The sequence below is a fragment of the Panthera leo genome, chromosome B3 (assembly GCF_018350215.1).
Source record: "Panthera leo isolate Ple1 chromosome B3, P.leo_Ple1_pat1.1, whole genome shotgun sequence".
NCBI classification, from domain to species: Eukaryota; Metazoa; Chordata; class Mammalia; order Carnivora; family Felidae; genus Panthera; species Panthera leo.
In genome coordinates, this window is record NC_056684.1 from 135,390,439 (window position 1) to 135,413,976 (window position 23,538).

The 23,538-nt window shown below is 54.8% G+C and overlaps 1 protein-coding gene across 4 annotated transcripts in view; it reads right to left on the bottom strand.

Annotated features, from left to right (window-relative positions):
* Nucleotides 1-23,538, bottom strand: part of ITPK1 (inositol-tetrakisphosphate 1-kinase) — a 179,395-nt gene that overhangs the window by 135,312 nt on the left and 20,545 nt on the right. For 2 of the 4 annotated variants that reach the window (XM_042944141.1, XM_042944143.1), the window contains exon 3: nucleotides 1,966-1,990. In XM_042944141.1, coding sequence (XP_042800075.1) covers nucleotides 1,966-1,990 — 25 coding nt within the window. Of the gene's footprint in view, nucleotides 1-1,965; nucleotides 1,991-4,169; nucleotides 4,637-23,538 lie in introns of those variants that run through there. The other 2 variants (XM_042944140.1, XM_042944142.1) reach the window with 2 other exon arrangements.

The following is a 23,538-nucleotide window of genomic DNA, read 5'->3' on the forward strand; positions in this document are numbered from 1 at the left end:
AAAAAAAAAAACTTTAAAAAAAATTGAATAAATAAATAACTAGAGGTTTTCATCTAAACCTTCCCAGGAAGCCATGTAAAAGCAAACACACTGAACCCCCAGGTTATTCCTCACATCCTGAAATTCCAAGTCCCTCTCCCCTCTTCTCCCCTCCCCCCCTCCCTCTTTTGGTAGGGGTAGTGGCACCCTACTGTGTTAGTCTAGGATTTTCCAGGACAGGAATCAGGTATTGGGGGAAGGGCACATTTTTTCCCCTTTTAAGTAACGTGTTTATTGGTGAGCACGTGAATTCACTTCCTCTAAATATCGTTCCCCCGCAGAAATTTCTTCGTGAACCTGGACAAGCGCTATAGTTAACCTCAGGGAAGCACCTGGACCTTCTCTTAGCAACCTCCAGCTACAGCTCCAACTTTAAGGCCAGGACTTGATGGTGGGTACAGCAGCATCTGCAAAGGATCTGGTGACATCCAAGGTAACCGTAGGTAAGGACTAAGAGACCAAAATAAGCCAAAGCATCCTGGAGCAGGACCGATGTGAGACACCTGGCCCCAGAATGACCAAGGTACAACTGCACTTCCTCTGCCCACTGCTGGACCCCCGACAGGCATTATCAATCAACCCCTGCCCTCAGCCACTCACAGATTTAGATTCCTCCAGGCAGCCACTACCAATCAATCAGAAGCGGCCCCGAAAGCATACTTCTCAGCCATTCCTGAATTCCGACTTCCCTCTTTTAATGTGTAAGAAATTAAGGTCCACAGAAAAACTCAGTGCAGATCACACAACTTTGCAGAGCCAAAATGAGCCTGGTTGAAAACTCTACCGTTGACGAGGGGCTTCCAGAAACTGCCTCCTCCCCCAAAACCAACCTCAGCCTCCAGGTGACAAGTTCAACCTGCTACAAGGAGGGAGACCAGAGGGAGACCAAGGCTTCCAGACACAGCCACCCAGCCCCACCCCACCAACCACCCCCAATGGCCACTGTCAGAGCAGGTACATCTATTTTGGGGCCACAGAGCCCGCCCCAGGCCCTGGGAGGGATTCTCTCTCCATCCATCCCTCCTTCTCCAGCCAATGAGCACCTGACTTAAGTCTGCCCCAGAGTGAGGCAGCCCAAGGGTCAGGAGCCCCCCATACTGACTCGGTCCACCTTCCAGGAACCAGTGGCCCACAGAGAAGATTGGGTGTCACCAACTGATAGCAGGATGGGGATGCACCTGACCTGGGGAGGGGGAGGGGGAGGGGGAAAGGAGAGGGGAAAGAGTACTCTTGGAGATGATACCACTCACAAGAATGGTCCAAGATAGGAGAAGACTCACCCTCAGAGGGCTGAACAGCCAAGGCAGGGGCCCAGGGGGACTCGTGCTCCCTCAGCAAAGACGGAGGGCAGGCATGGACCAACCGTGGGGGCATCAGGACCACGGATGTCTGGCGGGGTGGCTAAGCTCCCGCACCCTGTACCCCCACTCCCACCCAGAGCCCCGCTTCTCCCCCAAGCCAGCTCCTTCCACCGATGACCCCACTGCAACTCCACAAGACCCAGAGACCACCAAGCATGACCCACATTCTGCCAGGGCAGAAACCACAGAGATTCCACAGGGGGAGAAGTTAAAAATGACATGCAAGTGAAGAAGCTAAGCACCCAGACTCTTGGGGCGCCCGGGCAGCTCAGTCGGTTAAGCATCCGACTTCGGCTCAGGTCATGATTTCACGGTTTGTGAGTTCGAGCCCTGCGTCGGGCTCTGTGCTGACAACTCAGAGCCTGGAGCCGGCTTCGGATTCTGTGTCTCCTTCTCTCTCTGCACCTCCCCCACTTGTGCTCTGTATCTGTCTATCAAAAATAAATAAATGTAAAAAAAAAAAAAATTTTTAAAAAAAGCACCCAGATTCTTGAGGGAGAAGGGGAAAGGGGGCCCTAAAAGGCCCACCCACACGAACAACAGTGAAGATATGGTCTGTACTCACCTGCACGACTTCTATCCCCCGCTTCCTGTGGAGAGAAACAAAGAAAACAAAGGTTACTCAGGCAGCCAGGAAGCATCCTTCCAGAACATTCACTACAGCCAGCTGATGGCAGGACAGCCTGCAGCTGCACCTCTCAAACAGGATCCCCAGAACAGCCTCATTTGCAAAGGGAAAGTCTGCAAACTCCTAGCCAGTCCTCAAGGCCACCTTCAGGCAGAGAGAGAGAGAGAGAGAGAGAGAGAGAGAGAGAGAGTGAGTTGTTTCCTGAGAGGGACTTGGCTGTAGTTCTACAAGGACCCCAAGTTTGCTGGTTTTCCTCATAGGCATCCCGCTCTCCAATCTCAGGGCCAGCCCTTCATGGGCACAGCTCCAGCCTGGATCACCCCTGTACCCTTCCCTCCACCTTATTTACCCCCAATGGCCTGACCTTCCCTCCTGGACTCAACCACCTCCCATGGCTCCCCATTTCTTCCCATATCAGGTCTACTACCTCGGCCTGGCCTCCCAGGTCTGCCTCAGCCCATCTGCTCTCCCACACTGCAGGAGTTCCCCAAACCCTTCAGCCCTGCTCAGTTCAGTGCAATCCTGGCCATCTTTAGCCCCCACTGACCCCCTATGCATCCTTCCACCCTGACTCAACCATCACGGGCCTCGCCAATATTCCTGCAAGCCCGGGCCCTGCCTCTTCCATCTCTCACCCACAATCCCATGGCCAATATTCACCTACACACATGCCCTAATGACCCCACCCCATTACAGACAGGATCAGGGGCTCTGAGCAGTGCACAAAGGCCCCCTGCCACACACCCACCTTTACCTCCCCTGCCCTACATTCCTCACTGAAAGCCTTTGGGCACAGGGCCATGCCCCTTCTCCAAGTCTTGGTCCACACTTTCCAGCCGAGCTTTCAGGATGTGGCTCAGACAGAAGTTCTCCCAGGAAGCCTTCCCTGACCCACGACACCCTCGCCCCACTGACCCACGCAGAGCCAGAATATTCCCGAGAACTTGGGGCTACCACTATATCCCAGCCCTTCGTTCCAGAGCCCCAATGGGCTGTCGCCTGGGGCAGGATGCTAGGGAAGGCACAGGATGCATGGAATGCAGATGGCTTGCCAATGGCCATGCCCACAAGTGTTTTCCTGAGAAGAAAGGCTAGGCCGCCCACGGACGCTCAAAGGACCCGTGACCAGGAAAGGTCAGAAATTAGAGCAGGGACTATGGCAGATTCAATGGCTGTGTGTACCCTGTGCCTACTTATGGGGCCCGCCCGGCATACAGACACTCCCTAAACGTAAGTACATAAACACCTCGCTCGGGTTCCCATGCCCAGACTGGCCCAGCACTCAGGGGCACAATAAATGCGACAGCCATCGCTCGGGCCCTGGAGGGGCTCACGGTCTAGGGGAGGAGGTGGGCACAAAGCCCCCGGGAAGTCTCTGGGCACCAGTGAGTGGGCACTGACACCATTCCCTCACACAACACAGCTGAAGTGACAGCTACCAATCTTACGTTACCTTCTGAGAGCCGGGCACCAAGTGGAACCTCCGAAGGAAGCCACGAGGTCAGTCCAAGAGGGCGGACCGGCTCGCACTGCAGGATACGCCAAACCGGCCCTCCCCTTAACCCCCAACAACCTCAACACAACCTCGGGTCCCAAGGAACCCAGTGGGAAAACCACAGTGGTTGATGCTCCCCGGGGTCTCCACCATCACTCAGCTTCTCTAGAGTTCCAGAAGGAATGACAGCCAATACCGATGTACTGCCATGACTTCATGGAGGGGAGACTGGGCACAAGAGCACGGCCCTGGGCCACCAGCACCCACAGCAGGGGGGCAGACGGCGCCCTGAGAAATCTGCACCAGCTCACAACCCACATCATCTCTGAGCCCTGTGGACACCTCAGTGCATTGGCCTCATTCCCAGATTGTCCCGCCCCACGTGAGCATGGGTGATAGGAACCGGTCCTAGGGCACTTGGCTCAGGACCGTGACCAGCCAGGTAAGGTTCAGTGTGACTCTGCACTTTGACCCTGCCCCAGGACAGAAATTTCAAACGGCTAAGGGAGCAGCCCCCCTCAGCCAGTCCCAAAGGACTTGGAGCCACACCTCAGGAAAAATGGACAGCACTGAAGGAGACAGAGGGCGCAAGTGGACGTGACCCGCACCAGGTAGAAAAGGGCTTCCGCTGGGCTGCAGCCCAGACCTGGGTTTTCCCTCTTCGTTAATCCTCACGGCATCCCGATTGTCCCGGCGTGTGGCTCTCATCTCCTTATGAAGCCAACTGCGGGTCACTTCCAATCCGTCTACATCTGACCTCATCCCAGTCAGCTCTCCCTCCCCCGGTCCTAAAAAACAAACAGGATGCTAACTTTGAGCTAACTCTGAAAACACAAGAGACCCATAACATAAAACAAAACAGTAATCCTGAGAACAGGCAGGCTGAAAATCTTAAGTGTGGCTGAGCTGTCAGGGGCCAGACCCGTTCCTCTGCGCCTCAGAGCTCCAAGAACAGGATAAATTGTGACTCTGGCAGAAAGGAGGGGGCGCGGCTCCCCTTTCAGCCCACATCAGGCCACACAAGTACGCGAGACACCCTCAAGGCGAGGGCAGCTATGGTGTGACGGATGCTCTCTGCTCACTGACGGCTTCCGCAGCCCAACCAGGGAGGGGCAGTGATGACCCATTACTCGGATGAGCAAGCGGAGGCTGGGTGATCTCGGGAAGTGCGCGCAGTGGCTCTGCAGCCAGGCTCGCCCACACCTGGGTGGCAACTGACAGGCCCAGCAGAGCCGGCACAGGAGACACTGAGATGGACCAGCCTGGTCTCCATGCTACAGAGCCTCGGTGTAAGAGGGGAGGCAACAACCCTCATTTTCCAAACAGCAGGCTCCTGAAATCCCAAACGTTCAGGATTTGGTTCAGGACGCCCAAGGGGAAGACGGAGGGGAAGATAAACCAGAGAACTCGTTGTCAAGTGATTAACTGCTCCCCCTGAAAACTCCAGTCCCTCATCGCACCCCACAGACGTCCTCAAATGTGCAGTGTTCCAGGCTGTGGCTGTTAATTGCCACGCTGTGACAGCAGAAGACCAGTAGCAACTTACACACCCTAAGAGACCTTTAACAAACCACACGTGGTCAGAGAAATACTAGGCAGTGAGTAAAAAGAATGCAGAAGTCCTCCATGCACCCTCAAGGCTTTCTCGCTAAGACACTGCTATGTGAAAATACAAGGTGCAAAACCCCGTGTGCGGTGTGCAATTACCTGCGTTCAGAACAGCATCCAGCACAAGAAGGAGGGCTTGCATATATACAGAATGAATCTGAAAGTACCACAAGCAAACAGTAGTGGGATGGCCTCTGGTCAAGGGCAAGGGCAGCCGGGGGGTGGGGTGAGAAGACTTCTTTTTCACTGTGCTCTCTCATGCTTGAGCTCTGTGCCACGTGCATCCAACAACATATTCTCAAAAACTAGAGGAGTGTGTTTTTTGAATTGTCTTGTAAATAATAGGTAAAACTCCAGTGGCGCCTGGGTGGCTCAGTCGGTTAAGCATCTGACTCTTGATTTGGGCTCAGATCACGATCTCATGGTTCATGAGTTCAAGCCTCACGTCGGGCTTAGGATTCTCTCTTCCTCTCTTTCTGGCCTCCCCCACTCACTCATTTTCTCTCTCCCTCAAAATAAATATTTTAAATAAATAGGTAGGTAGATAGATAAATGAATAAATGAATGAATGAATGAATAAAGGTAAAGCTCCAGCTGCCAGCATTCTCAGTACTTGGCATAAGGTAAATGCCTGATAAAGCATGAGTCAATCAATCAATCAGTAAAGTGAAGCAGGAGTTCAGGATTCATCTAGAAAAGCTTCCAAGTTGTGCTCAAAGAGGAGCTGAAACAATGCCCATTCTGGAATCACCAGACTGCCCTAGAAGGAGCATTCAGTCTGGATTCTAAGGGCATTTCAATATTCGAGTATCTGAAAAACAGACCAGGAGGGAGCACAAAGCCTGTAAACTGTGGACACAGCAGAAAAGTGACGGGTGGCTTTTTTTTCCTTTACATTTCCGTGTATTTTCTTTTTTTTTTTTTTTTTTAATTTTTTTTGTAATGTTTATTTATTTTTGAGACAGAGAGAGACAGAGCATGAACGGGGGAGGGTCAGAGAGAGAGGGAGACACAGAATCGGAAGCAGGCTCCAGGCTCTGAGCCATCAGCCCAGAGCCCGACACGGGGCTCGAACCCATGGACGCGAGATCGTGACCTGAGCTGAAGTCGGACGCCCAACCGACTGAGCCACCCAGGCGCCCCATACATTTCCGTGTATTTTCTAGTTTCCTACAATAAGGATAGATATTACTCCCAAAATGATAGAAAAAGTAACACTAAAAGTTAAAGTTAAATAATCAAAGGAGTTTATTAAAAAGCCTGCACCTGGAGAAAACTTCTACAGGCTCTAAAACTGTCACTTTCTCAGTACCTATTACATTGATAAGTTTTGGACAGAGATCTACCCCCACAACTCATAAACTTTTTCCAAATGTTTTTCCAAAAACTGGATAGCTGTGAAGGGAGGATCTATATCGTAAAAAGACCCTTCCTCACCAGAAGCCTAAGGAGAGCACAGCCTTGAGGAATTTTAAATGCTCACTTACAAAACAAACTAGCCTTTCAGGACAGGAGGGAGAGCAATCAGGGAAAACTTCCGGGAGGAGGCGGCATTGGCCATTTGGAAGACAACTGAAGGGAAACTACAGACCAACACTAGGGAGGAGAGATTAAAGAGGAATAACATGAGGAGTGCCCCCCTTCCCAAAAGGGAGTGTGTGAGCATAAGATCCACTACGAGGAGTGGGCAGGGGCAATGAGAAGTGGACAGAAGATGCAAGCAAGGCCCAGAGGCCCAGAATATCACAGCGCAGTCTGGCCTTTACCCTGTGGGCCAGTGGGTCCCAAATACCAGGGTGGATGACTAAGAATCACCACTGGGGTTTGTCAAAAATACCCATTCAAGGTCTAGTCCTGCAGACTCTGATCCGGAGGTCTAAGGTCTAAGGCCAGGGAGGGATTCGGGGCTTGTTCAAGCCCCAGCTGTTGCTCAGGGGGCAGCCAGGTGTGAGAAGCAGCAGCAGCTTGTGCTTGAGGAGTAGCAGGACCAGACTGGGGGAGGGGAGGCCGGGAGGTGTTCCTTCAGGTGCAGCCCTTCCAGGTCTCGGGGACAGGACTAAAGGACATGCAAGAACTACAATAGCTGTGACACTCAGTCTGGGCACAGCAGGCCAAGGTCACGTGCCAGCGCCAGCAGAGGACGGAGAGCACGCTGCATGATGACAGTCAACTCTTCCATCTTCCCGACCATGGTCGTGCCAGCAGGTGATCAGAAACCCAGAACTGAGCTGAGTGACAGCTCAGGGCTCAGAAAATGCAATCAGGGAGGCAGATGAAAGGTAAGAGGCGGGGTGCGTCCCTAAGAGGAGACCATGGAACCAGACCTAACTGTACCTGTGCCTCCGTTTCCCCATTTGTCAGGTGAGAAGAATCCTGCAACTCACCTCACAGGGCTATTGGGGCCCACACTAGGAATGTGGGCTTCTGTTACTTTGCTCTGTACTACCCTCCAGCCTTCCAGAACTATCCCTCCTTGATCTCACGTGATTCTGATAAGCAAGCAAACCACGCAGGGGAGGGCCGCACCCTCTCCAGGGGTGGCACGTGGCCTGGCACCTCGGTAAGATGAAGGACAGGAACAGGACCTGAGCCAGGCCAGTCCTGGTCCCTGCCAGAACAGGTCCTGGGGGACTGTCCACAGCACAAAGAACACGGCCAGGAGCATTGGCACGCCATCACCTCTCTGTGGCCAGACTCACAAGGAGGAGCCCGCACCAGAAGGAAAAGCCGTAACCCTCTTGCTGGAGCTCCAGACCCGATCCAGCCGGCCTGGAGCCTGTCCTCTCCAGACTTGCACTTGCAGATTATCTGCTTAAGCCAGTTTACCCTGAGTCTCTGTCACTGGTCACTGTCTTGCTTACTACAGCAGGTGCTCAGTAAGTGACAACAGCTACCACTTCCTGAAGGTGACAAAACTACCCGGATGACCCAGCGTGGGAGGAAAGGAGACAACAAAGGGGCCCAATGAAGAGGGTCAAAAGCAGGAGAAATAGAAGGTCCCAGAAGCCAGGGAGGCAGAACACCTAGACGGAGAAGTGTCCACAAACCCATACCACAAGGAGGCCACCACAAGGAGGCCACATAAGGCCTGGGCCTTGGCCACTGCATATGGCACTAAGAAGGGGAACACAGGATATCTTGGGACGACGACTCCCGTCAAGCGGGAGGCCTGCCTCACTGCAGAGCAGGGCCCTGTAGAAACCAGCAGCAGACACGGACCTGGGTCTCAGCTTTCCTATCTGGTAAATGGGTGTGATCCTTCTGGCCCAACAGAACCTTCTAGGGCAGGTGTAAGACCTGACGACTGCAGACATGTGTGTAAAGCACATGAGATGGTGAATCAGCAAGGGAGAGAGAGAGGGTGATGCTGAGACACAGAGGTGCCCTCTGACTAATAAGGAGAGAAAAGCCTGGTGGTGACAGCGAGAACTGCAGGCACTCAGAGAGAGCAGAGTGGCAATCAAATAATTCAGTCTGTCAAAAAAGGGGACGCTTGGGCTCATCAAGAACTGCTTTCGGGGCACCTGGGTGGCTCAGTCTGTTGAGGGTCCAACTTCAGCTCAGGTCATGATCTCATGGTTCTCTGCTGTCAGCATGGAGCCTGCTTCGGATCTTCTGTCCCTCTCTCTCTGTCCCTCCCCGTTTGTTCTCTGTCTCTCTCTCAAAAATAAACATTAAAAAAAAAAAAAAAAGAACTGGTTTCTTGCAATCTGCCAGGGCACAGTCACTTGCCTCCTACCCAGACACAGCTGAGGACCGGCCACAGGGGGCAAGCTGCTATTGAAAGGGGCCCTACAGGATAACCCAGCTGCGGAGGGAGGCCAGGCCTCCTTGGAGCAATTTCATAGCAGAGGGAATCAACCCGGAAACGCAGGCTCCCTCCCACCGACAGGGGAGGAGAAAGACGCTGCACCTGCACCCAGAGCTGAAAACCACTTAGAGACGGGAAGTGTGTAATTATTCAAGTGGAAAGCCAGGCACACGCTCATCCAAGCCATTTGTAGCGCAGTTTGGTAACTGCCAGATTTTAGGAGCCCCGAATAATAACGCCCTTTAACACCCACGAGGCAGGCAGGCAACCTCCCCGCTTCCTGCCTCCTTCCTCCCCCCAGAGGGTAGGCCCCGGAGTGCCTCCGGAGGACTTGGGGTTCCCTGAATAGGCAGCGGGGCCTCTTCCCTCACCAGTGTGCGCAGAGGGACATGCCTCCCACTGCCTCAAGTGCAGCCCCAAGGTCACCCAGCTAACCCCACTCGAGGTCAGTTCCTTAGGAACCTTCCTTCCTTGGCTCCCAAACTCCTCAGAGTCCCCGGAACCCCAGCACTGAGCGCAGACCTTAGAGGCTGCCTGGCTCCGTGTCGCTGACTCCTACTAGGCTAAGGGCACTGCGGTGGACGTGAATGGTGGCCACCACTGCTGGCGGTTCTGCTGGGCGCTCCCTTGGCCCCACGCCCCCCACCAAATTAGGCATGGCCACGCGGCTCGCTTTGGCCAATGAAATGCGCACAGAAGTGACCCATGTCATTTCCAAGCAGACACTTTCAACTGCCAGGGTCCAACTCCCCAGCCAGTCCTCCAGGACATCCTCGTGGGAGCACGAGGACGCAGACGGCCCCCAAAGCTGGCCCAGACCCACTCCTGAAAAGAAAACCTGACCGAGTGGCAACAAAGCCAGGCTGGGAACCAGAAGGAAACTGTTAAGAGGACCTTCAGCTAGCGGCTGTTCTCCACTGGGGCAATTTTACTTCCAGGAGACGCTTAGCAACACCTGGAGACATTTCTGATGGTCACATGAGGGGAAGGCCTACTGCCATCCAGAGGGTAGAGGCCCTACAATGCACAGCCCCCTAGGACAAAGACCCTCCAGCCTAAACTGTCCACGGTGCCAAGGCTGAGAAATGCCGGGGTGTGGAGACCAGCAAGGAGCCACCGGACTATGAACGAGCTATAAATAAATCTATTGTCGCAAACTTCTTGGGGTTGTTTTCGCAGCCTATCCTGACCAATAAACGCCCCTTGAAGAAACAGGGCTTGTGGCCTCTGTCTACACGCCAAATTCTGAGCACAACACCTGACACGTAGCATTTGGAGGTGCAGCATAAAGGCACTGGGGGGAAAGCAGCACGAGTCCTTCTCATGAAACCCTCCCAGGAGGGACCCCATTTTCTAAACCCGCCTGAGCCTGACAAAACTCTGTGCCTTTGCACAAACTGTTCTCTCTGCCTGCCATGCCCTTCCTCCCCTGGCAAACTCTTGCTCAGCCATCAAAAACAGCTCAAACATCACTCCTGCTGAAGGCTGTTCCCTTGCCCCTTCCCCGGGGCAGAAATGACGGCTCTTTAGCCATACAGCCATCTGATACTTAGAACTGCTCTGTGCTCCGTTTCGGACCAGGAGCCTCCACCCCCAAGGGCAGGGACTGTGTTATTTATTTCGGCACCCTCCCCACCGTGGACCCTCAACCTGGCAGGAGCCCTGCAAGCTCTTCCTGAATGGATGTCCCAGCCTCCCGGTGCCAAGGCTCTGACCCTGAGCCATCCCTGCCCATCTGCTTCTGCGGCAGTCTGGTTCACTTGCTGATGGTCTCGTAACTTGGATTTCCCTCTTATTACAATGCCAGAAACTGAAATGGCCCAATATAAAGGCAACATACGAACAGGATTTCAAAGCCAGTACAAACATTTGAATTGTTTGGACAGCCCCAGCAAAGAACCAGATAAACTGGAAGCTGCCATATGTCTTTTTTTTTTTTTTCTCCTTGGGGGGGAGGGGAAGGGAGAGCCATTCCCCTGACTGGACAGCCACCACCCCTCCTAACTGAAGACCTGCCCCCATACTAGGTGCCCCACCTGGAGGAGACAGGCAGGCCACAGGTTCCTCAGTGCAGACACCGTAGCGTGAGTCAGCGTGTTCTTTCAGACCTAGGACAAACCCAAGGGGTCCCTGGAAGCAGCTTTCCCTCAGGAACCCAGGAGGTGGGCGAGAGGCAGGGCTAGTGACTCACCTCCCCAGCTCCTCCTGGAGGAAAGCAGAACCGCCAGGACTAACTGGCACATGAGAGCACAAATCCCACCCCTAACTTTCAGGATAGGGAAATTGAGGCGGGGGGTGGGGGGCTAGATATCCCCCAAGGAAGTGCATCCAAAGTGTCATCATTTCAGGGGCAGCTGGACGGCTCAGTCGGTTAAGCATCGGACTCTTGATTTCGGCTCAGGGCATGATCTCACAGTTCATGGGATGGAGCCCCACGTCGGGCTCTGTGCTAACAGTGTGGAGCTAGCTTGGGATTCTCCCTCTCTCTCTCTCTCTCTCTCTCTCTCTCTCTGCCTCTCCCGTGCTCGTGCTTTCTCTCTCTCTCAAAATAAATTTAAAAAAAAAATTTTTTTTAAAGTGTCACCATTTCAGATCACTCCAACTTTTCATCTGAAAACAAATGTTGAGACCCCTTAATGGCACTCAACACATTCTGGCTTTTTTTTTTTTTAAGTTCATTTATTTATGTCATCTTTACACCCAAAGTGGCGCTCAAACTCACGACCCCAAGATCAAGAGTCACATACTCTTCTGACTGAGCCAGCCACGCTCCCACTTTTTAGTATTTAATTTTTTTATGTTTATTTTTTTACAGCAAGAGAGAGACAGAGACAGAGACAGAGTGTGAGTGGGGGAGGGGCAGAGAGAGAGGGAGACACAGAATCTGAAACAGGCTCCAGGCTCTGAGCTGTCAGCACAGAGCCCAATGCGGGGCTCAAACTCAGGAACCGCAAGATCGTGACCTGAGCTGAAGTCGGACACTCAACCGACTGAGCCCCCCCAGGCATCCCCCCACTTTTTAATATAAAAATTCTCTAACAAATTCTTTTTGAGTCTTTTACTACCCCTTTACAGGTGCCATAATTTTTCTTTCTTCTAATTAGGGAGGAGCCCTAAATTGCAGGAGGTGGGGGGTGGGGGGTGGGGAGGGTGTTTCTAGAAGCGGAGACCCACAGGGGCTGCAGGAAGGGTTGGTTCCAGCAAAACCAACCCTACCTACCACCTTCCACCCAGTGGTCAGTTGGCCTGCCTGGGGGCTAATGACTCAACCTGTTCTCTCCCCAGCAGATTCTCATTCCCAAGAGTGCAAAGTCATTTTAAGCTAGAGCAGGAAGAGAAACAGGAGTCCCAGCGCTGACATTTCCCTGCTTTGGAGCCACCGGGGGAGAGAGACGCCCGCCCAGGAATGTCTGATTTTTGTAGCACCTATCCTCAAGGCACCACACACCCTTAAAATAACTGCACAAGTGTGTGTCCTGGGCCTACATCTGGGATGGTGACACTCTCAAAGGCTGCGTTCCAGCATACATTACATGACACATCTCCATCCGCCCAGACCCTGCTGCTAACACTCCCTTGCATTTGAAATCTCCCTTCCGGCCAGACGGCTGGATTCCAAGAGCATGAGAAGGGTTCTTTGAGCCCTTGCGGTTGGGGCGGGGCGGGGGGGGGGGGGGGGTGTCTGCCCTGCTGCCCGGCCTCCCACCACAGAAGCGCAGAGCTCCCCATATGACTGCCGTCAAACATTTGCTGGGCTGGCCTAGTCACAGAGGGGACCCCAAACCACCAGTCCCCGCCTAGAGATGTTGGTGGCCACAAGGCCCCTGAATACAGCAAACATCTGGGGGATGGCAGGGGGCACAGGAAGGTTACTTAAGATTGCTGTTGGAGCTGAGCCCTGAGGGTGACCGCGAAGGAGGCTGCCTGGGCGTGCCAAGCACCAGACACAGCCGGGGCAAAGCCAGGCCTTCTGGACACTGGGGTTCCCTGGGTCCCTCTGCCATAGGCACCAGGGTTACAGTCCCATCAAAGGAAAGGTGAGGTTACCCCCGCCCCGATTTCAGAAAACTTAAACCACGAAGCGCCTTATTCAAAATTTATTTTGAATAAGCTATTTACAGGATGGCAGTGGTGTCCAGGTCCAAGAAGTCAGTCAAGTCACAGCCTTATCCTTTGGTCTGTGATGAAGGACAGGGAGTCAGAGCCTGACTCTGACCTTGCTTGACCCAAGTCCCTCCTACAGACCAGCCCCCAGCCGGGGGGAAGAGAAAGGCAGTGCGTAGGAACACGGTATTCATTTCCTATTGCTGTTGTGACAAACCACCGCAAATGCAGTGGCTGAGCACAACACAAACTTCTCTTCGGTTCTGGAGGTCAGGAACAGGTCAGCAGGGCTGCGTTTTCCTTCTGGAGGCTCTCCAGAGACATCACGCCTTTACCGTTCCCGGGTTCTGAGGCCACCTGTATCCCTCAGCTTGTGGCCACACTGCTTTGACCTCTGCTTCGTGGTCGCATCTCCTTCCGCCCCTCCTGTCTCCCTCTTACAAGGACTGGTGCGGTTACGCTGGGCCCACTCAGGTGATCCAAGATGCTCTCCGACCTCAAGATCCTGGACCTTAGCCACATCCGCAAAGCTCCTCTGCATGTCAGGGACCATATTCACAGGTTCTGAGGACACCTGTTGGGGGGACTTTATTCTGTCTAGCCCAACACAAGGCTCTTGCAGCTCTCGGCCATCCCACGAATCTCGGACACTCCCTTGCAGTGTTCAGAGGCAGGCCGGGTGCAGATCAGGATTCATCCAGTTTCGTTAGGAGCTTCAACAGTCACCAAGGAGGATATGGGAACTCAGCCCCCACGTGCCCACAGGATTCTAAAGAGACAATGGGCAGGGTGCCTGGACACTTCAGTTAAGCATCCAAATCTTGATTTTGGCCCAGGTCATGATCTCGAGGTTTGTGAGTTCAAGCCCCATGTCAGGCTCTGCACTGTCAGTGCAGAGCCTGCTAGGGATTTTCCCTCTCTCTCTCTCTCTCTCTCTCTCTCCCTCCCTCCCTCCCCTGCTCCTGCTCTCTCGCTCTCTCTCATCTGTCTCAAAGTAAATACATAAACTTTAAAAAAATAAAATAAAGAAATAAGAAACACATAAAGAGACACTGAGCAAAACCAAACACCGACACAGGGATCCCTGATGGGGAGAAGCGCCCTGGGCCTGGGTGATAGAGACCTAAGGCCCCAGACCCGGAAGCCTTGGCCCTAAGTTGCGGGGAGGGGTAATATTCCTGACCCCTGGGCCCACCGTAAAGCCCATGAGAGATGCCCAGACCAGACAGGCCTACCCACCGCTCACTTCAAGGCCACCTGGCTTCACTGAAGGCCAAGTCCCTCAGACCCTGCCAAGTGACTCTGAGCAGTGACAGACACCTCCCAAAGAGAGGTGTTTGGAACCTGAGCCCAGCACGAGGCATGCCAAAGCCAACAGGGGCCTGCTGGGTCCCCCACTGACAGGCCCAGGGGTGCTAGTCCCTGGCCTCCGCCCCCTTCCCAGACGCAATCAACTCTAGAAACAGGCAATGGCTTCATCTGGCGCTCCTGGAGCCCTCAAATTTAGGGGAGGTTCCGAAGCCCTGGCACAACCCAAACAAATGATTGGCAAAGGCAGTTAATTCCCGAGTCCCCTCACTCCCCATTCAGGCCTGGTCTCCCCGAGCCCGGGAGAGGGGACAAGGGAGGAGACAGGGGCCAGAAAGGGCACTCACTTCACAGGTTCCATTAAGGGGTATGACGGTCCTATTTTTTTTCAAGTGAGGGAATTCAGAGAGGTCAAGAAACTCACCCAAATGTTATGCTAAATGGAAGAAGCTGGACAGAGAAAGACACAGACTGCATGGTGTTACTTACATGTGAAATCTAAAAAAAAAAAAAAAAAAAATTCAGCTCATAGAACAGAGACCAGAAAAGAAATGGGGGGAGGCTGGTGAAAGGGACAAGCTTTCCGTTCCAAGATGAATAAGATCTGAGGATCCAGTATAGGACATGGTGACTACTGAAGTTTACCGAGAGTGGGACTTAACTGTCCTCACCAGCTCCAACAGAAACAAATACGTGAGGCAATGGATGTGTTAATTAACTCAGTTGTGACAATCATCTCGCAATTTATGCATACAACAAATCACATCGTACACTTTTTTTTTTTTTTAATGTTTTATTTACTTTTGAGATGGAGAGAGACAGAGCACAAGTGGAGGAGGGGCAGAGGCAGACAGGGAGACACAGAATCCGAAGCAGGCTCCAGGCTCTGAGCTGTCAGCACTGAGCCCAACACGGGGCTCGAACACCATGAAGTGTGAGATCATGACCTGAGCTGAAGTCGGGCGCGTAACCAACTGAGCCACCAAGGCGCCCTCCACATCGTACGCTTTAAATACGTTACAGTTTTATTTTTCAGTTATACCTCAATAAAGCTGGAAAGAATATACACGTATTTAAAAAAATAAAAAGAAACTCGTCCAAAAGCTCAAAGCAAGTAAGTCACAGCAGAACCACAATCTAAAGCTGCGTCTGTCAGCAAAGACCATCCTCACTCCGTGGCCTGGGAGGGCAGGGGTCCAGCCAGGTCTTGGGGGTGAGGCTTCTGGGGTTTCTGGAGGCACAACAGTTCCGGACACAGCTGCCCCCCACCCCCCACGCCACCAACTGCCCCAACCCTGGGCCGAAACCCCTCCTCCACGCTTGACCCTGGGGAGGTTGGGGGAGCCCTGTGGGTGAAGAGCCAGAAGGCACTTCCAGGGGCTGTGACCGGTCTCAGATGTGCCGAGACCCCGTGGAGTGGGGACTGGACGCGCCACAGGACACCTGTCTGTCCCTTCTCCACAAGGCTGACCGACTAGGGTGTCACTTGGAACCCACGTGCTCCAAGCAGAAGGACCATGGAAGCAGAGCTCAGCCCTGTCGCCGGAAGGGTTGCGGCTCCCCAAGGAAGGCAGACGGTGACTGGCCCGACTGCAGGGGCTGAACACCCGCCATCAGGGTGGGGACCCTGGTACACAGGGAAGGTGGCGGGGCCGATGTCTGAGGAAGGTTCTGAATCCACCATCGAGACAGAGAGCAGCTGGCCAGGTCACTGGACTCAAGGAGACCACAAAGGCGCCCGGAAGCACAGGCCGGTCAGGCCTCGGGGGACCCAGTGCCTGCTCCCGGTGACAGGCACACCCCCCCCCCCCACCTCCTTCACGTTCGGGCTCCCACCCTGCCGGGCTCTGCAGCCGCAAGCCATGGCAACGGGCCCCAAACGTCTCGACAAATCCCTCAGAGAGCCCCACGCAGGGTGTCACAGCCGCAACCTAAAGCCAAGAGCCTGGGCCCTGCGCAGAAGTGAAAAACGCCAAAAAGAGAAGGCCCTGATTCCTCAGAAGGGAGAAGCCTGAGTCTGGGCAAAGGGCAGCCTCCCTACCCCGGAGGCCACCAGCCTGCTGTCTCCGCAAGCCCCACTCCCCCAGCCTGTGACGTCTACACTGAAGACATGACTCATCACCTCACCACACCCCCAAATCGGCTGCGGCTTCCCCCAACCCCCACTGGCACCGAGGCCTCTGTGACAGGTGCCTCCCTCCTGGTCCAGGGAACCTCACCCCTGCTGGCAGCTCTGTCCCCAGCATACCTGGCTCCATGCCCTCCCCCACAGGCCACCGCTCTCACACTTCCGACTCCCTGCCCACGCGGGCAGCCCCCCATCTGGAACACCCCCACTCCCCGTGCCACCCTCACCCGCAACAGAACCCAGGGGGCGGCCCAAGGGGAAGGCCCATGAGGAGCCCAGGGAGTCAGAGCACAACCAGAACCAGACTCCTTACCAAAGGTAAGACCCACAGCCCACGCCCATCCTTGAGGACGGCGGGACCTCTAAACATCCCAGCCCACTTTCCTGACTCAGGATGCTACTCTGCTGGACAGCTCTCCAGGAATGATGGTCATTGCCAGGATAAGAACTCCAGACAGAGAGGAATGAGCCCAGTTAGCAGAGGGAGACAGAGGGGGCTTTTTTTTTTTTTTTTTTTTTTTTTTTGGCCAGGGTTGTCTTAAACTAAATTCCTCCTGATAACTTGCTTTCTCACAAACTGCCTTTCTGTCCAGAGCATTCTTTTATTCATTCACGCACGTTATTTCATGCATACTTCCTGAGCACCTACTATGTGCCCTGCATGGTTTCGCTACCAGGGATACGACAGTAAAGACAGTAGAAAGGATTCCTATCCTGAAGGAACTTAGAGCATAAAGGGAAGGGTGAACAAGCAAATGCCTGAAATAAATACAACGTGTGACATGTTCTGAAAAGAGCACTCAAGGGGCTGAGACAGAGAAGGTGGGACTGTGCTGAGGTCTAAAGGCTAAGAGACCAATAGTGTGTGTGGGGGGGTGCCTGCGAGAAGCAGGAACAGCATCATGTGCAAAGGTCCTGAGGTAGGAAAGAGTTTCGAGCAGCTGAAGAACTGAGAAAAGATCACAGTGCAGGGAGAGAGAGGCAAGAGGCACATCTTGGGGCCCTCAGGGGCTGTTCCTGTGCCATTTGGTAACCTGGGCCAAGAAATTCCCTTTTTGCTTAAACTCATCTGAACTGGGTGTTCTGTCATTCACATCCACAAGAATCCTGGCTTTCACAACATCCAAACCAAAGCATCACATTCTACCACCTTTGTCAACAACCTGTGCCTCAAACTTGATGGCAACACCAGCACCCATCCAGCAGCCCAGCCGAAGCCCGGCATCCCCCCCCCACCTCTCCTCTCCCTCATCCCCCACCCCATCAGTCACCACAGAAAGCTTTCATTTGGGCCTCTAGGCAGCCAAGGCCTGGGGGTCCCTCCCCCAGGGAGGTGGCCTACGCATGCTGGAAGGAGAAGCAGGAAGAGGAAAAACAGATGGCCTCTCGGCTGAGGGGAAAAGAGAACCCCCAATAACACTGGCTGGTTGATTGCATATAATTATGAAGGCAAACGCTCTTTAAAATTAGCTTCCCAAATGCGGATATAATTTCAAGTGTCCCTTGCAGTGTGATTACAGCGTCAGCCCGACAAATGTTTTATCGTCAGCTCAGATCATTCAGGCCCCTGCAGGCAAAAAATAACGAAGCCAACAGAGGCGCTGGAGCCAGACAGACAGCTCCCGCTCCCGGAGAAGCGCTCCCAGCTGCCCAGGGGAAGCACCAGCCCAGGAACCCCAGCACGTTGGGAACCGGCCTCACTCCCTCCACCGCCAGCACAGGGCCCTCCCCAGGAAGGCACGAGGCACACCTTTCTTCTTTCTTCTCTCTTTCTGGATCTTCAGAGTCCTTGATATTCAGACTCAGATCCCAAGAGCAGCCAGTTAATAACAAGGGTAGCTTCACTTACTGGATGCCTCCTACGGCCAAGTGCTGCACTCCGCGCCTCAGTTTTCCCATCTGTAAATGGGCGTGTTGATGGCGTGGAACGCATCACATGAGGAGAGAATGATGCCTGGCACACAGTGCGTGCCCTGTCGATGCCACCGCAATCCCCCTCCCCCTCCTCCCACTGAACCCTCGAAGAACACTGGCTGGCTCTACAAATGTGGACCTGGGGCTCAGGATACAGGAGACACCGACATAGTGGGTGAAGAGCAGGCATGCAAACACAGCTCTACCTGAGTCCAAGCTCCACACCTGTGTCACGCTGCATCCTTGCTAGGCTCAGGGGACGGTGGAAAAGGTGTCCCTCTGAGCTTCTCAGTGTACATTCGGACGGCGGGTGGCAGCCTGGCCCTCCCCAGCTTTAAGCACACGACCCTCTTCAGGGGTCTGCGTTCTGACACATCACAGGCTCCGGCTGGGTGGCCGGCCTCCATTACTCCCCTCTCTCACCAGAAGGTGCCCCCTAACTCGGGGGCCTGCACCGCACTGGGTCCCCCCATTTCACACACAACAGAACCAAGGCCAAGACTGAGAGGGACTTAAGGTCATGGGAGAGTCAGGAGATCAACTAACTGTCATCAGGCACCCATGACAGCCGACTACTGGGGGATGGGGAGGACCACACACCAGCATCCACAATCCGCACCAGCACCCAAAGACAGAAAGATGAGAACACCGAGGTTTGGAGAAGCCTAACAGGACAGGTTCAGGGTGCCCAACAAGGGAGGGCCGTGATTTTCCATCCGGGCCTCCCTTCTTGCAGGCCAGAGATCCGGCCACCCTGAGTAGCCATGAGCACACAGCCATGAGGGCCTCAACAGGTGTGTGAGAACAGTGAGCGGCAAACAAAGCAGGCCAGACCTGTGACTGGGTAGCAACAAAGCAAAGCCAGGCTGGGAGCCAGACAGGAACCATTGGGGGGGGGGGGGGGGCACAGCTAGCACTGGTTCTTACTGAGAGGGACAGCCCCCCAGGGGACATCTGGCAATGTCTGGAGACATTTCTGGTTGTCACAACTCGGGGGGAGGGGGGCGGGCAGGGAATGGCACCCTGAGCATGGAGACCAGGCATGCTGCTGAATATCCTTCAACGCCCCAGGACAGCCCTAACAAGATGGAAGGATCCAGCCCCAAAATGCAAACAGTGCCCAAGCTGAGGAGCCCCGAGCTACATTCGTCTGTGAACAAGCACACGGATCTGCCGAGACCTGCAGTTGGTTCAAAAAACCAGAACTTTCAACTAAATAAATATGTATGTGTGTACGTACATACGCATTTATGTAAACGTGGATATATGCATGCCCGTGTGGTTTGCATGTACTAGAATACCCTGGAAGGATAAAAAAAAACAAGAAGCGATTCTGAGGGGGCAGCTAGGGGTGAAGGGGGCACAGCTAGGACAAGACCCTTTTCACTGTAAGTCCTTTCTTACCTTTTGATTTGAATCATGGGACTGTATTGTCTATTTCAATGCACACGCATTCTGTCAAAAATAACACTTCCTGTGCATGTGCACAGTCTCCCTCAACTCCCCAACCTCCACATTTTGAAAGCCTCTTGAGCACAATAACCCAAGGTCAACCACCCCAAAACACCTTACTGAGAACGAACAAGAGCCTCGAGTCAGATGTGCAAAGAGGCACAGAGAGTTTCCACGCGTCCCCCCAACGTGCCCACCCCACCTACACGCACAAAGCTGGGCCTCTGGCAGCCCCAATCAGGGTACGGCTGATGGCAGAGCCTGTGGGGTGACCCAGCCCAAGCTGGCCACGCTACAGTCCCGGCTGATGCCAACCAGGCCAGCCAAATTTCCATCCCGTTACAACCAGCCTCAGCGGAAGGCAGCGTGCACTCACTGGCCTGAGCCCCACTGGGCCTCAGCACAGCGGACTCCAGAGGGGCAAGGAGCCAGGAATCCAGAAGGCGGGCTGGAAGGGCGTGCTCACCCTGCCTCAGCTATACTCCCGGGCGCCAGGCACTAAAGTCACCCAGTCCTCTTGCCAGGGGCACCTGCCTCGCCAGATCTGCCCCCCATCATGTTAACCACGTCCCCCAAAGAAACATACTTCACCAAGGCCTGGCGGACACCCGGCCAGCCTTTCTGGAAGGTGCTTCCTTTGGTCCTCAGGTTGACCCTCCCCCCTCCTCCCCCAGCCTTCGCCCCTGCGCACTCTGCACCCTCTGCCCCACCCTCCTGGAATGACCACTCATAAAAACAGGACTTTGTTCTTTCCTATGACCCACTACCCATGCACTTATGGACTCAAGGCCCATTTCCTGGCCCAATAAGGAGATAAACGCCTAACTCTGCAGGGGGTAGACACATCCCAGGTTTAAAGAGAAGCTTCACAGGGGACGGGCCTCCAGGTTCCAGAGCCCCGAGGGCAGAACTGGGTACAGTGGGCAGCCTCGCAGAGCCCAACCCTTTTAGGCCTCCTCAGTGACCCCTGTGGTCCTCACACTCCCCTGGCGGGGGGGTTGCGATGAGAACCTGAGTACACTGAACATCCCAAATCCTACGTGGTCTCCTCCCGCCGGCCCCCTCACCTGCACAGCCCACTTCCCCACCGGGCCCCTGTCGGCCTCACCCCTCCTTCCTTCTCCCAGGCCCGCACCCAAGCGGCAGCAGGTTTTCTAAACCAGTGCTCCTTAGAGATGAGTGTACAACAGGCACATGACCTCCTGGGGGCCCTGCTAAAATTCGGATCCTCATCAGCGGGTCTGGGTGCGAGGAGATGCTGCAGTTCTCACGAGCCCACGCTGGACCACACCCCGAGTGGCGAGGTCCTAGTGAGTCCTCACATCTGGCCAGCAGTCCGGCCCCTCCCCGCTGCCTGGTCAACCACAGCAGCCTCCCACCCTGCAGCCCAGAGCCCCAGTCTCGTCATCTCCGGTCTGTCCTCCGAGGAGCTGGCAGAGCCCACAGGGGCCTCGGCCCGCCCTGCCGACTGGCCTGCTAGGGCTCCCACAGCCTCCGAGACAAAGGCCAGGCGCACAATGATGGCTTACAGGACCCTGTGTCACCTGGCCTTGCCCCAGGCTCACCCCTCACGCCGAGGCTCCTGGAGGCTCCTAGGGGCATCTGCGGCCTCAGCTCCACCTACCCCAGGAGGGAGGGGCCGGGGGGGTCCCCCCAGTGGAAGATACTCAACTTCTGGCCTCCCCATCCGTTCAATGCCAGGACGACCACGCCTGACGATGTGGGCGTCCCCTCCTGCCTGCTCCCAGCCGGGAACATTCCCGTGGTGGGGAGAGACTGCCAGGGCAGGGGGCTTGGGGCAGACACAGGAAGGTGGCTGCTCTGCGGACCGCTTCAGAATGAGAAGGAAAGGAAACAAGAAGCAGGGCCGCACCTCTGTCAGTCTGCTCTGGAAACTCATCTGTGCCCACAGCTCAGAGGAGGCCGAGAGGGGACCTCCCCCCACCCCCGCACACCACCCCTGCGGCTGCATCAACGGGAGGCTGTCAGCCAGACTCACCCTCCAGGAGCAGGTTTAAAAGCCACCATTTTATCATCAAGTGCTTGCCTCGTGCTCAGTGCTCTGCATGGACCTCCGGTCCCCCGAAAGCAGCCGAGGGAGGTGGGCCCTGTCATCATCCCCCGCTGAAGCTTACAGACCTGCAGTGGCCTCCCGGTGGGGCAGCCAGGATCCAAGCCAGGGGGCCACCTCTGGGCTCCAGGCTCCTAACTACTCGGTGTGGGTGTAGTCCACGCCTGCCACTCACAAAGTGGACGAGACCTGCCACGGTCCTAGGCACACTCCTCCCCCTACGCTCTATTTTGCTGCTCTCCAGACGTTCTCAGCCCAGGCTTCCAGGGGCTCCCTCAGCCCCCATCTGTCCCCCAACCCGACATGCCCAGAGTCCCTGCTTGAGGGCCCCTGACCTCACAGCATCACACCTTCACCTGTGCTGGCTCACCACTGGAAGTACTTTGCACCCACACTTGTCGGCCCAGCGAGCTCCTCCTGACCCTCAAAGACCCAGCTGAGGGTCACCGCCTGCACGAAGCCTTCCTCAACCTTCCCAGACAGAGAAAGTGCCCCCCCCCCCACCTCCGCCGTTCCTTGAGCAAGTCTTCAAGGCGCCCTCCCACCTGAGCTCCCAGGGCGTGGGAATGTCTGCATCCCCAGCACCTAGCGCCGTGTCTTAACACAGACCCACAGCACTGAGTGACACCCCCATCGCAGTGATAATACCATCCACCTACCACTTACCGAGGAGCTCCAGCGGGGTGTTTCTCAAAGTTATAAATAAATACATGTGGCAGAGAGTGAACTGCAGGGCCTTACGCTTGTTATTCCAACTGACACACCAACCGTTAAGGTTCGGCGCGTGCTTGTCCTACAGACGTAGAAACGGGAGGCACAAAGAAGCTCAAGAACTGGCCCAAAACCACAGAGCTGGACAGTGACAGCAGCAAGGGCCCTCCTTCCGAGGCCGGCCTGGGCAGCCTGGCTGGCAGCTGGAGGGAAGACAGCCCAGGCTGCCCCGTGTGGACAGAGGAGTCCGCCCAGCCCAGAACTCAGTCACCCATCTGAGGGCTGAGCACAGCCCCAGGGATGGGGGGAGCACTGCTCTTGCAGGTGCCATTTAACACCCTAATATGCACAGCCTGTGCACCTGAGCATGGGACTCTGGAAAACCGCCCTATTGTTAGTGAACACTGCCCAAAGCTTTTTTTTTTTTTTAATCATGTATTTACTTTTCAGACAGAGGGAGAGACAAAGACAGCGAGAGAGAGCAGGGGAGGGGCAATGAGAGAGAGGGGGACAGAGGATCCGAAGCAGGCACCAGACTCTGACTCTGAGCCCAGTGCGAGGCTTGAACTCATGAACCGTGAGATCAGGACCTGAGTCGAAATCGGACGCTCAAACCGACTGAGCCACCCACATGGCCCTCTGCCCAAAGCTTTTAAAAAGGTCATCAAGGTCCACAGACTGTTTTGTGTAGTAATTGGATGCGAGCCTTTGCGCCCCCCCCCCCCCCCCCCCCGCCCTTAAGTAAAACTTACACCACACACCATGGCCTGGAAAGCCCTGAACAATCTGGCCCCCACCTGCCTCTCTATTGTTCCCTCCCTCACATCTCCAGCCATGCCCTCCTCCCTGCTGCTCCACAAATACACCAAAGCCCTTGCTCAAAAGCACCGCAGGAACTTTGCATTTGC